General features: G+C 40.6%; 1 protein-coding gene and 1 long non-coding RNA gene across 14 annotated transcripts in view; one reads left to right on the forward strand and one right to left on the reverse strand.

Annotated features, from left to right (window-relative positions):
* Nucleotides 1-13,998, reverse strand: part of BTD (biotinidase) — a 65,294-nt gene that overhangs the window by 2,882 nt on the left and 48,414 nt on the right. For 4 of the 12 annotated variants that reach the window (XM_030010220.2, XM_030010217.2, XM_041122309.1 and 1 more), the window contains 3 exons: nucleotides 8,169-8,403; nucleotides 6,494-6,643; nucleotides 3,643-5,066 (listed from right to left, as the gene is read on the reverse strand). In XM_030010220.2, the coding sequence (XP_029866080.1) occupies nucleotides 3,882-5,066; nucleotides 6,494-6,643; nucleotides 8,169-8,399 (1,566 nt within the window). In that variant the 5' untranslated portion in view covers nucleotides 8,400-8,403 and the 3' untranslated portion in view covers nucleotides 3,643-3,881. Of the gene's footprint in view, nucleotides 1-3,642; nucleotides 5,067-6,493; nucleotides 6,644-8,168; nucleotides 8,406-9,593; nucleotides 12,312-13,167; nucleotides 13,835-13,998 lie in introns of those variants that run through there. The other 8 variants (XM_041122311.1, XM_041122310.1, XM_030010219.2 and 5 more) reach the window with 7 other exon arrangements.
* On the forward strand, nucleotides 1,187-6,563 carry LOC121233173. 2 transcript variants are annotated; one of them, XR_005932047.1, is made up of 3 exons: nucleotides 1,187-1,372; nucleotides 1,596-1,708; nucleotides 6,475-6,563. It is a non-coding gene; the product is annotated as an uncharacterized LOC121233173 (long non-coding RNA). The 2 variants fall into 2 exon arrangements; XR_005932048.1 differs by lacking the exon at nucleotides 6,475-6,563 and adding an exon at nucleotides 5,980-6,306.

Below are 13,998 nucleotides of genomic sequence, written 5' to 3' on the forward strand. Positions count from 1 at the left end.
AAGGATTCATGTCCTATCCTACCATGTATTTCCTATCCCTTGCCAAACTGTTATTCAAGCTGTCTGCATAGTTTCCTTAAAATCTTAAAAATCTTTCTTAGAATCATATTAACATCTTACTGAATTCAACCTTTCTGATCTCTTCTACCAAGAGTCTGTCTGATCTGCTGTGGGTGCCACTAACGATCATCGCTGACTTCTGACCCGTGTTGCCTATGCCTGCCCTCCCAGCGGAGGGAGGAAGGAGAGCACAGTGAATCTCTGAAGTACTTCCATTGCCATTGACCATTAAAAACTTGACTGAGCGAGAACTCTCACTTCAACCTGTGAATAACTGGGGTTTTCAGGAATGGCATGTGTCAACACTTTTGGGGTTTTTTTTAACCTACATAAATGGAGGAGGAGGGGGTAGTTCTTTACAGCCACTGAATCTGCACGTGCGCCATAGTGGGGGTTAGGCATTGTTCAGGTCCTCTTTCTGTAACAGCTCTGAAAATGTAGTATTCTTCAGTTGGTTCTTCTATTCACTTTAAATGGTATGTCTGAAGCACCCAAAGAGGGTGGTCAGTTTTTTGTGTTGATCTTCTTGGGTGTTCTGTGATGATGGGGTGTTCATTAAATACCTGATGCTGCAAGACACATCACCGCCTGGGCAAGACTGCGCTGTGTCTCATCTCATGATGGCTTCCTTACTTCCATGTTGATTGCAGCAGGCCCTTGAACCTCAGTTGCTTCAGTCCGGTTCATTTCGCTTGTACAGATCTGTCTAAATGAGTTTATGCCCACCTGTGCATTGCAAAGATCTCTGATCTGAACATGCCTCTTGATAACTTAACTCCAATGTCCTGTTTGCCAAATGTTCCTTTGGTGTGCTTTCTGGTGGTTTCTCTCGCTGTAATCAAAGTATCACCCCATCCACCTGGAAAACTCACTGGCCATGTGAATCCCAAAGCAGCAGATCACTCATGAAGAAACTCCCAAAGCCTCTTGACTTGCATGCTGCTACCCCTGCCTGGACAGACAGTTTCTATGGTTGTCTTCCCCTTCCTGGAGGCAGCGTCAAGGCCCTTTAAAGACATCATGCCCTGCTGTCTGTCTCAGACAGGATGTTCCTTTGGTGTCAGTACAAATTTCCAAATCCTGATTTCACTTAATTCAACCAACCGAGAGAGTTAAAAATGTTCTAGACTTCAGCTGTACTTCCCATTTGGTTTTGTTGCACTCACAAACAGAAACAGTTCAGGAAGCTTTAATAAAACTGTCTCTTTCCATTGAAGAGATACCAGATGATGGGCTGCATTACAGTATGTTACGAGTCTGCCTGCATGAACATCAGCCTTGCCAAAGGCTTCTCACGCCTCCTCAGTAAATGGTATGTAGCTTCACTCATATGAACACCGGCTCGTTTGGGAACGGAGCTGCGTTCAGCCGGGCAGTGCTGGGATTGCTGTTCCAGTGCAGAGTTCCAAAAGCTGCCAGTTGGTGGTGGTCACCCCCTTTCAGAATGGATACATCTGGTGTCACTCAAAGATCGGGATGGGGAGGGGTGAAATTACTTAAATCGTGTCTAGTACTGTCTGCTCCACTTTTTACAGTGTCTTTGCTAAAGGCTGCTTTTTTGGGTGAAGGGAACAAGGTATAAGAACACACTCTAATATACGCCTGCTCTTCTCAGGGAGGAGACACAGCAATGTGCCCCATGCAAACAGTAAGGCCAGAAGGCCTTGTTTTGTAATCATTTTGACATACCCAAAGTTACAACAGCTCTGTGGAACACACTTTGGAGTATCTCGCAGATAAATGCATTTTTTTCCTTAAGCATAGCAAATTTGTGTAATGGTATTTACTTGTTTAGCCTAATTTATTGTGATAATAATGGTCTGCTTTGGAACTAAATCCAAAACAGTATTTGTTGCAAGAGGATGCATGTTTTTCAGCCTACAGGGTGGAGTGGGGAGGCTTGTCCTGAGCGCTGAAATTCTCCAGCTGTTCATCGTTCCTTTCTTTCAGACTTGGTTGTATGCTACTAGAACCAGAAGCACAAATAAGCACCACAAATAGTTTTCTGTTCTACCCTGTATGTTCTGGAATTTGTGCAGCGTTCAGCAAGAACACCGCTATGGGTGCCAAAGAATTAATGATTTTTAATAACCCTATGGTGGGATGGCCTACTTTTACATCAGCAAGTTTATGTCTAATGAGATATAGGCATTCCCCTCTCCATATTTCTGTCTAATATATGCTGCAGGATAAGCAAACCTGTTGTGTTGCTGCATCAAAGCTGAGTGTGACTAGGTCCTGGCTCACAGTAATACAGCCTGGAGAAGGAAGGTTTGATAGAGCCCAAGATCATCAATATTTATATACTTATTTTGTGTAAATATTGAAGAAACCTTGAGGTAGAAATTCAATATTTCTTGGTTGTTTTGCTTTCTGAAACTAGAAAGTGAGTTCATCCAAAGCAAGAGCTTATGGAGCAACTTTCCTTACACATACTTGTAGCTGCCATAGTGGTTTGAGTTTGTACACATCTCAGAATGGACTTGGACCATCAAAATGGAGACTCACAGCTCTCCTGTTAGTGCTCTGCTCCCTTTGGCCTTACTAATAGACTGAGCACTGGAACACGAGGACTCGCCAAAGGAACTGGTGTGTTTATTCCATTACTCAACAGCTATTATGCAGATGAAGCCATAACGGCCAATTAAGACCACACAAAATGATAACGCTTGAGAATAAATTATCTTCTCTGAATTTAACCCCAAACTAATATTCTTTGAATATTCTTTTCCCAACTTCTTCGCTGCAGTAGAACAGTTTGTCACCACAGTACAATAGTTATAGCACTTTTAATCTAGTTATTGCTCTGGAAAGAATAGCGTGTTTTACTCATTTAGCAGCAGGAGCCTGCCATCTGGCACACAAAGTATTTATGTAAAAACCTTGCTGTCCCACAATTCATTATGTGCTTTTCATAGCTCTTGTTGAATGAATTTATGAACAATGTGTAAGATGTCTTAAAGTCAAAACAGTCTTGAAATGACCTCTCTTTTAAACTAGGAAAGTTAAAGTACTTAAACAGTACATAACGTAGTCCTTGATACTCATTGCCCATGTTTTCTTTAAACACAATTCCTTGCACAGCAGGCTGGAAATAGTGTCTTAATGCAGACTAGTTTTTCACAATCATTTGATATTCTCTTCCCTAGACTAGCTGTTCCGTAGATGTTCACACCTATAACATTCAGTTACTGTTAAAAGTATATGAGAAAACTCACTGAGTTTTCTAACAGGTTTACAGACAACTGAGTGGCCAGTAAATGGTAATGATTTCAGCTGGGAGTTTTTGACTCTAAGAAAAAAAAATAAATCATGGCACCCTAACCAGAACTCAGAACCTCACCATATACAAGCTTAATGTATGTATACATATATATTTTCATGCATGTCATGCATGGTATTTGTGTCTTCATTCCCTTTCCTGTTTTTCTTCCTTTTGCAATGGTTTTCCATTCTATTCATTTCCATGCTCCTAGCCAGGACCCCAGAAAACCAAAGGAATAATTTAAAAGGAACAAATTTGGTTGCAATGAGAAACGTTATTTTCCCAATATAAAACATCTCAACACATTACAACAAGCCTTTACCTTGCGAGGCAGTTCTTTTACTTGTGGTAGAATATAAGCTACCAAGGTACAGACTGTACTTACAGCCCCTTAGGTTAAGTGCTTCACTTATCATTTCAAATGCAGAATCTAAACAGTCAGTCACGTAACAAACATACCTAAAGCTCTAGGAAGTACAGATGTTCGGCAAATTATATTAAGATATATACTCTGAACATACAAGAAGTTGTTTTCCGATTCTGTCAAATATCTGTGCTAGTCCTTTTCATACCATCGTCCATATAGAGCAGCTGTCAGTAGGCCAGAAGATGTTCTATTTTTGCTTATGTAATAGTGGTTGTTTTTCCAGCCCATGTCATCAGCAAAGTCCAAGGTAATACCAGATGTCAGCAGTAAAGGAAAGATGTAAGGGGTACTCATATTTCCCCATAGCTGGAAATCTATCAGAGCAGTGGCATCTGTAACCTCCTGTCCACAAGTGCTAAAGCTGAGACCACCACACTTTACTAATGCACAGGCCTGGACATAGTATGTGCCATGCACTGTATGGAGACCATCAAAAACTCCCAAAGCATATAATTCATCAGTTAAAACAGCTCTGCGATAATTTAAGTAACAACAAAGGGTATTGGCACAAACCTGGAGCTCTCCTTTCCGCCCCCATACAGGAACTAAAGTAAAGTTGTCATACATCATTTCTGCATAAAATAGGGGCAGTAACTGTTCCTTTCCTTTTTCTGATGCTCTGCCAGCGGTCTCTTCTCCCTCCTTAAAGCAAACTTGATCATCCAGTGAGGTGCTTGTAAAAGTCTTGCATGAGTGATGTAAGTTCTCCCTGAATCTTTTATTACTCTCCAAATTGTTTTCATAATCTATGGTAATCACAGGAATTTCTGCTACTATGAGCTTGCCACCATGACCTTCCATGTTGTGGTAGATGAACGATTTAACTGGAGTGTATATGCCACTCCCTGTCATGCCCAAGGTAGGGTGGTGGATGTTAGCTGCTAAAATATTGACTTTGAAAGCTGTTGCAAAAGCTTGTTGAAATTCTACAGCAGACAGGAGCGGGAGCTGGTTCATCCAGGCAGTCGGATATACAACTTGTTTCACGTTGTATCGTCTGATGAGGTTCACTGCAGGCTCAAAAAAGAGTATATCAAAGCAAGTGAACATACCAAACTTGCCAGCAAAAGGGGTATCAAAGACTTCATAGTCAGGCTCTGGAGGGGTATCAAAAGCGTATTCAAAATACAGATTGTGTTTGCGATATGTGGCTACCAGCATACCGTCATCATTGAATGCCACATTGGTATTGAACTGGTATCTTCCATCAGTTGGACAGTGAGGATCAGTGTACTCACAGGGTTGCTTAGTTCCTAAGTTTGCCACAAGGAATATTTTGTTCTTCAGTGCCATGCAGCTCAGACGCTGAAGAACCTGGAGAACAGTATGGGGAAACGTAAGCGCTTCAGAATATTGAGGAGTAAGTTTTACTTAAGCAGCTATAACTTACTTAATACTTTTCAAATTATTATTCTCAACTAGAAATTGAACATATTTGACCGTATCTGTAAAATTTAAAAGTACCGATGATTTTGTGATGAAAGCTATTGAAACCAGTAGCTTTCTAGACTGAAAAGTATTTCAGATACTAATTTCAAAATAGCACTGAAAAAAATTATCTAGGTTTTCTTTTCTGAGAAGTAAGTAAATAAATAAATCTATCATCTCAAGGGCATTAATTTTCAGAAACTTCTGTTGCAGGAGCACCAATGGCTTTAAAACACCATAGGTAAACTAAAAGCTTTGACGAGGCAGCATAACTGATCTGTGTGTGCCTTTAGAACAGCAAATGTCTAATAATGATTGTTTGCACTGCAATGGCTTGTTCCTGCAACTAGATGTTTTTACTGTAAATTTTTAAAAAAGTTATTACTAGCTACAACTTAGAGAAGCAGAGATGTAAACAGATAGACTTTGCATAGTTATAGAAAAGAAATACAAAAAGCTACAGACTACAGTATTACTGGGATGTTTCTTCCACACCAGAGAGCTGTACCAAAGACTGCCAGTACTGCAATCTCCAAATAGGATCTGAATGGCAAACTAAGTTCTTGCTTGCTTGTCCATGATCATTGGTAGTAAAGATTCATAGGCCAAAGTAGGTCACCATTTACAACTGTGATTCATGTTTGCATGCAAATTTTGCTTAGTAGGCACATGCATGATTACTTTCATTATATTGACTACTGTAATGTTAATAAGAATAAACAGTTTGTATTACTAAGCATGGTTATTTTCACTTCAGGTTAAGAACAATCAATGAAAATACTATTTTTGTAACCTGCAGGTCACATCTTCTGTAATCACACTTGATCTGTCCTAAGTTGTGACTTCTATTACGTTATAGTAGGTCAAGACATGTTACTTGTGCTAATCATTTTACACACAATCACTGAGTCAGAATGTTCTGATGTCATTAAAACTGAGTAACGAGAATGCATCAAAAGTGAAGATACACCTATATTATGTTATATAAAACAATGCTGTTCAAAATAAAATCACACAAAATGTATCTTATTAGAGAGCAATTACCATTTCATAGGTTGGGGAGGAGGAGATGACAAATCCAGATGGCTCATAAACAAGCTAATCTTCTTGCATGTATGTATCTAAAACCCTCCTCTGCCAAGAATGAAACCAGCACAAATTAAGAGTCCATGAAAACAGAATCTGGTACTACGAGTTCTTAAACTCTGTGCTTACTTCCCTAAGCAAAACTACTAGAGCTTAGTTTCCCACTTGGAGCACAAACCTAGCATTCAGTTATTCCACCTCTCTGCAGAAATCACTCCTACGTTTACCTCTGTGTCATTGAACAAATACGGCTCTCTGCAGGGATTCCACTTCACAGAGCGTGAATGCAGAACGAAATCTAAGTAAGGATAAATGGAGCTTCTGGTGAAGTTGAAGCCATGGATTCCATCTTCAGGAAAAACAATGATCTGTGCCCCCTGTATGTAAAACAAAGACATGTTTTGTAGGCAAAGCAAAACCAACCTAAATACGGAAGGAAAAAAGGGAATATCACGGCTAAAAAGAGCTAAAGAAAGTTAAGGATTACCCAGGTATGTTTTGACAAGAATGTAGTTTGAAAATATCTTTTCTTTGACTTCATAGTAGATGTAACTATGTATGTAAAAAAAGCTTATTTAACCTGACACATACATTTAGCTTGAAAAATAACCCATTTGACATTATTTTAAGGGCATATAAATAAGAGCAGACTTCATCCAAATTCTTACCAAAAGTATTCTCCATTCACATCAGCCAGGAGAATGACATCATTCAGGTTAAAGACTGATAATGTTAAAATTTGTCTTAATGTTTTTGTCAGAATTATGCTATTTGCAGATGAACTTTGTCAAAGGCGCTGTACCTGTGTCAAAGCTGCAGCATCACTTAGTCCAGGCTACATACCTTGATTAGGTATATAGGGTTGGATAGGGTACTGGAGTATTGTTTTCAGAAACACTTGACTGTGGAAGCAATGCAGATTCTGGCAGAAATGTAGCTATGCCAGAGCTAGGCTGGCTCTACCTCAAGGTCAGGGGGATCTGAACTGTTCCTAAAAATAGGGCGGATGCCTCTTAAATCAAACACAGCATCACTCACTCAAATTCCTGTGACTTTTCAAAATTCAGTTCAAACATGTTATCTATGCTATGGCTTTAGGATAATTTATGTGTCTTGGATGCAGTACTGCCTAAAAATAGCTATTATGCTTCTGGACTGTGACACCCAGTCACCTGAACTTCTCAAAAAAAGTCGCATTTTCAAATTATATAAAAATGGTAATGCTTCTATTCCAGAACAACAGATCTGTGAAACTTGCAAGTCAATTCTCTGTGTAGGGACAGTAATGCCTGCTTCCTCTGACTAGAACCAGCTTTGGGTTTTCTTGGGGAGGGAAGGAAAGGAGGCTCTGCATAAGAACAGCCAGAAATGCAAGTCTCTCTCCTCTAAATATATTCAGACTGAGAACCGTTCCATGGACAGTAGGAGAAAGGAATGGAAAACTTTACTTTCACAAAGCTGTTAATGGTGGAACATTCATTTCCAAAATATTTAATTTCCTTAGTTTTTAGAAACATTCAGGAATTTCCATTGAGAGCACTGGAATAAAATCAAACCCAAAGACAGCTGCCTGTAAGACAATCTTTCAGTAGAAACATTCCATTTAAGAAAACAGAAAGGAGCTAGGTATTCAGACCAAAATAGAAAATTAATTTCGCTATACTAAATAACTATAGGCGTGTTTTTCCAAGCTTGGAATAACTCAAGTCAGGCGAGCTGCTAATTGGCCTGATTTCTTTCAGAGCCGCTGGCAGGTCAGAATGTCTGAAAAACCAGACCATAGTTATGTATATAAATATGGCTTTAGTTGCCTGGGAACACAAATGTGAAAGATTATCCTTAAATAGCACTTACTCTATATATACATAGGACAGATGCAACTGGTACTAAGCTGCAGCATACCTGTCTTGCAGCAGCTACTACTTGCTCTTCATAGATGTCTAGGTTTCTGCCCATGAGTTCCAGCGCAGACTGTCGATCAACCAGGACTGTCGGGTTAGGACTCAGTATAGACTCGTGTTCATACACAGCAGCAACATAATGCCCCTCCTTCTTAACTCTTCCCAAGACAACTTGATAGCAAAAAAAGCAGACGGACAGTTTCCAGCACAGATCCACCATGGTGTATGCCATAAATCTAGAGCAAAAAAAACCAGGTGGGGCGGGGGGAGCTTGAGCAACAAATCATGCCAGGAATTTAAATTTATTATTAAATAGGGACTGTAACTGAGACTCTTAGCAGAGTTTGAACTGAGTGTGGTTTTTTTAAATTCCTGAATGGCTACGTGCATATTGTTTCTAAACCTTAAATCTATCTACGTTGGTGCTTTAAATAACTGTGTCCTGTTTAAAAGCATTTTAGTTTCATATATAGTTCTACTGATCTCCTTGCTTGGTCTCCCTTTACAATTAACTTTAGCATTCATTTATAGATTATTGCACCATATATCAAAACATCTGTGGGAAAAGTTAAAAGCAGCTCGCAAATTTGCAGTTTCTCCCCCAGTTGGTGATGGGGCATGTATTTAAAAGTAGCATTTCCTAAAATTACTTGGACACGATATTTAGTACTAAAGTAGAAATAGAACTTATTTTATCAATACAGAAACAGATAATTGCCAAAAGAATTACACGAGACACTACTTCTGCATTTAGCTATCTTTCTACCATGAAAATGCCTCTCCTGATGGATTACGGATTCACTCTATTCCAACTCCACATACGTAATTTAATAGACTATTTTGTCTCACACGGTGCAGCTTTTTTCAACATTTATAAAAATGTTGAGCACAATTTAGATTTGCATTCCTCCTATACAATGCAGATAGGTAGGGTTAAAAAATGCTTTCATAATAATAACAATAAAGCAAAAATCCATACAAAATGCAGAAAATTTGCATTACTGAGCTCTTCCTAGAAAGAAATGAAGAATTAGTGAGTCTGGAAGGCTGGGGCACTCTTTCCAATATGGGCTCCCCATTTAGCCTTTTGACTTCCCAAACTGGGAATATACTTACTTATACAAAGCAAGGACTGACTGACACAGTCAACGGCTATGCAACGCTTAAGAAATACTATAGCAATGCCATGTTATTCACAATTATTCTCACAACATGAGAATTCTGTATTTGTCACCACAGTGTTACTAGTATCATTAAGGAATTAAATCTTGAATATCAGTGAAGTTGGAAGAGCATGCAGGACAGATGCACTGATGCTATATATTGATAGCCTACAGTCTTCAAGTTCAGTTGCTGACTTTTTAATTGTATTTGCTCTTCGGTAACGCTTATCCAAGAAAAAAGTGTTCCAAAACGCTCTTAGCGCCTTTCAATCTTTGTGATCCACAACTCCCTGAATTCTTCCAAAGCAAATACAGACTGAAAGACACATGCATGAAGAACCTTCTCCACTTCCCGTTAGGAGTTCAGCTGGAAAAAAAGATCAATTTTAAACTAATCCCATTTTTATTTTTATTCATGTTATATTAAATGTAGTTTTGTACCTAAAGAAGAAAGCCTATGGCAAGTTAACTTAAAATATCTCTTTTCTTAAATTGCAGAATGAAAAGCAGCTAATAAGCAATCCTCAATACTGTTGTTTTTTTTTCTAAACACCAACTGGTTTAGTATCTAAGAATGAACAAATTGAAGTGTGAGGAAAGCTATTCAAAAAGCATTTAGGAAGTAGTATCTTAGTTTAAGCCACTTGTTTGCTTCCATGAGCTCTACACACTATTTGCAACACTGGTTTAATAGCAACACAATGCCATGTAGGACACAAAAATCATAACCTTAGTGTCCATGGTAGGCAGAAGACTTGTTTGCTCAACCAAAAAGCTTTAGTATCTAATAACACTTGTAAGGGTGCAGGAGTAACTTGGCTATTAGATGCTGCTAAGCTTACCTACATATTCATATTTTCCTGAGCCTTAATATGCTGATCTGTCCATATATACATGACTTCAAGGGTAAATTTAAGTTGCCTAAAGCACAATGAAAACAGAATAAGGCCTTGGCATTCCTGTAAAGAGTTGTATTAAAGATACTCCATTTATATAAACAGTTGAGAAGTGATGTACAATAAGCTACCTTTGCTATTCTGCATCTTGAGGAAAACACACGGTACTTATGGGGGGGGTGATTTGGCAATATTTATCAAGAATAGAGGATCCTACTTTGTCCTGTGCAGCTCAGCTTTGCAAACAAAGTACCAAGGTACACGTGAAGATATAAAGCGGTAGCAGGGGGGAGGGAGAGGAGAGACGGGAAGCCTCTCACAGTTAAGGAAGCACTGAAAATACACTGTGTTGCATTTCACTGACAAAACTCTCTTTTCTATTTCTGTCATACCTTCAGAGCCAAAATGCCTATTTAGGACAGGAATGGGTTCTAGTCAGCCGCTCCTCAAAAAAGTTATCAACTAAGATGTAATTAGAATTCATCATTACTAGTGATGGAAAAAGTTGGAGAGTTTTAGATCACAGGATGAATTGCTATGCATTTGAAAAATAGCCTTTTGGCCTTCTAAGCCAAACATGCTAACAAAAAAAATTAACAGGTAATGGGCTTCTACAGAATGTTGTATTTTACAGACATGCTTGGAGAATTCTTATTTTTCTGCCATGGTTTATTTCCTGGTGATCAGAAACACTCAAAGTACTAACCCGAGTCCCTTCCTCGTTTAGATACACAAGAGGTTTAGCACTGAACATCCCACTACACAATCCCATCTGGCTGAACCTGGGCCAACTAAAATAATTTAATAAATAAAATTATTCAATAACTAAAATAATTCCTCTGAGTCCTTACCCTTGGTTGTGATTACTGCTAGTTCCACAGGTGATGGCTGAGCACTTAACGGAAGTGCTCCCTAATGCCTTTCCCCTATTTGACAGCTTAAACAACAGAACCCTGCTATCTAATGGATTGCTTCTAACAAGGAGAGCTGTGACAAGCCCCAAGGCTGGGCTTGGGGATAGTAACCTTTCCAGCCACAATAAGGATACCAGCAGGGTTTACTCAGCCCTTAGGCTGTGAGACTCCACGTAAGTCTCAGCCACGTTCTGGTTTTTTTCCCTAATGGGAAGTGCTACACCATCTAATAAATCCTTTCCTTGAAGAGAAGTTAATTTGTTCCGGGTGTACAGAGCTGTCCCCTCACCTGAGCTGTGACTTTAAAAGACATTTTCATGAATGGAAATGCTTTATAATTTAATCTCTTTTTCTGGCCCTTTCCTGTGATTTATGTGGTCTTTTGCCTGGCAGATATGCTTCAGTAGGATCATCTTACCCAAATATAAGTACTTCATAGCAGTATTACTGTCACACAGTCACAGTATTCTAGGTACAGTTCTATACAAAAGGTAAAAAGACTGGTGTTTAAGCTTGGATGCCGATTCAGACAAGTTTTTCCCCCAGTCACAGTGCAGACTGTTTTCCTATACAGTTTTTCAGAACCACCTAATCTCAGTACATTGTGAAGTAAATCATCCAGTCACCCACTTTTCAACAACTTTGGAAAACTTAGGAGTTTGTCAACTCTCACCATACATAGATGTATACACAGAGAAAGGCAATACATACCCCGCTTCTTAGCACTTTTATATTCAGAAGAATCCAACAGACTGTGAATAGTATATTGGCTTTCGCAAAACGAGAACACTGAAATTTGCCTAACTACTGCATAAGCTACATCCCGAAAGGATGTTTGCCTCACTGCCACTAAATTAGGCCTTAACATGGGAAATATGTAGTTGATATATTCCAGACATCAATTGTATTTTATAGTTTGTAGGCAATAAATGGGCACAAGCAGAATATATAGTTTCTTCTGATAAGACATCCTGTAACTCAAGTAATTAAAGGATGTGTAGACAGATTTGTGAAAACACAGAAAAACAGACATATGGACTCAAGGACGAGTGAAACTGAGAACACAAGTAAGAAGATAAGGAGTGATTTGTTAACATGAGAACAGCATTTTGGGAGTGAAAGATTATTTGACATGAAAGATACGAGAAGAACAAAGGAAAAACAGAAGTTTAATGTGAAAATATTGAAAAGTGCGACTGGAGGAAAGTGACAGAGTGAAAAGTGCAGCCAGAGGAAGACTACTGACTTCATTCCTTGTAGATCCCCGAAGGCCCCTCCGAACCACAAGAGACGTGCGCAAGTGGGGGTGGTCTGGGGTGGAGTTATGTTAATAGATACCTGAAATATTAAAATAACCCCTTGGAAATGCCACGAACACAGTGTATAAAAAGGCGAGTTCGGGTATAACCAGCGCGCCTCTGGTTTTGACCATGTGCCCAGCACTGTTTGCCTTTGTTCTATAATAAACTTGTAAAATTCATGAAATTCAGCGTGAGTGCATTTCTCACAAGACTATAAAAAGCGGAAGTAGCACAGCATTAGTCTGGGTCCTCTCAAGTGATCAATAGCAAATGCCTGTTAAGCTATAGTAACATAACCAGTAATTGTTACTAGACAAAATATTAAATTTACTATAAAAAATAATTAAAAGTCTTTTTTACATAAAGTGATATCCATGAATTGTGATGTTGCTGTCATTCTAACACACAGAATATATAACACAACAGTTCCTACACAGATGTAAAAATATAGGGAAATTTAAGTTTTTTTTCCACTGATCCCTCCAGTTCTCTTTTACATGCTGCACTGTACTTCAATACAGTGTTTTACTATAATAGCTTTTTCTGAAGGTTTTTTTTTTAGCAACGCCATCATAGCTCAATGTAAACAGGTATCATGCATTTCCATTTCTGAAAAACGTTTTGTGTGCAACGCATTACATAACATTGCTCTACCTTCCTGGCTTTTATCCAGAGGCGCAATCTGTTTTTAAAGAACGCTGCCCATTCTAACACAGTCTTATATACATTTCACAGCATTCCTGAAGTATACTTCGTCTCATAATTAAAAGACCTCTGTTACCTCACGGACAGGGTGAGGCTGAACTGAATGCCGCTGTTGTTCGCCGTTCAGCCCGATCAACTCAAGATGGCAGCACAACCGACAAGTCAGGGGGTGGGGCACAACACGTTGTCAACCGCGTCAGCCCTCGGACACGTGCAAGCCTGGCGTGGCCAGGATGGACACGGCCAGCTAAACCGGCGCGCACCGTCCTTCGGTGAGGACGGTGGAGACGCGTCTCGCGCTCCGCTCCCGCTCCTCCTCAGGAACGCTGGCGCCGGGTATCTCCATCTAGAAGAACCTGTACTGCGTGTGGCCCGCTCTGTCAGCGGTCTCTGGCCGACTCCAGAGAGCCGGGGCGGGGCGGGGGTTACACTGCCCGGGCCGCCGCCTTAGTTAGAACTGCGGTTCGCCCTCCGGCTCCCACAGGCCTTCCGGGTCGAGCCGCGACACGCCAAGCGCGGCCTTAGGGGAGCCCGGGCGGCCTTAGGGGAGCCCGGGCCGGGCAGTGAAGCCGACCACCCGCTCCCGCCTGCCCCGGTTTGAGGCCGATCGCTCGGCGAGGCGCGGAGCGCTGCCCGCAAGTCCCCTCGCTCCCGCCGGGATCCGGGCAGGTCCGTACGCTTCCCTACCCCTTACTGCGCGGCGGCGGCGGCCCTCCTTCCCGCCCCAACCGCCCACAGCCGGTCTCCGCGCCCGCCGCCCGCTTCACGGCCGCCCCCTGGCGGCTGCTCCGCGCGCGGCACCGCCAGGAGCCTACGGCTGCGTGGGAAGCGTTAGGCGCCTCCCGGCCTCTG

Source organism: Aquila chrysaetos, chromosome 3 (assembly GCF_900496995.4).
Source record: "Aquila chrysaetos chrysaetos chromosome 3, bAquChr1.4, whole genome shotgun sequence".
In the NCBI taxonomy this organism is placed as follows: Eukaryota; Metazoa; Chordata; class Aves; order Accipitriformes; family Accipitridae; genus Aquila; species Aquila chrysaetos.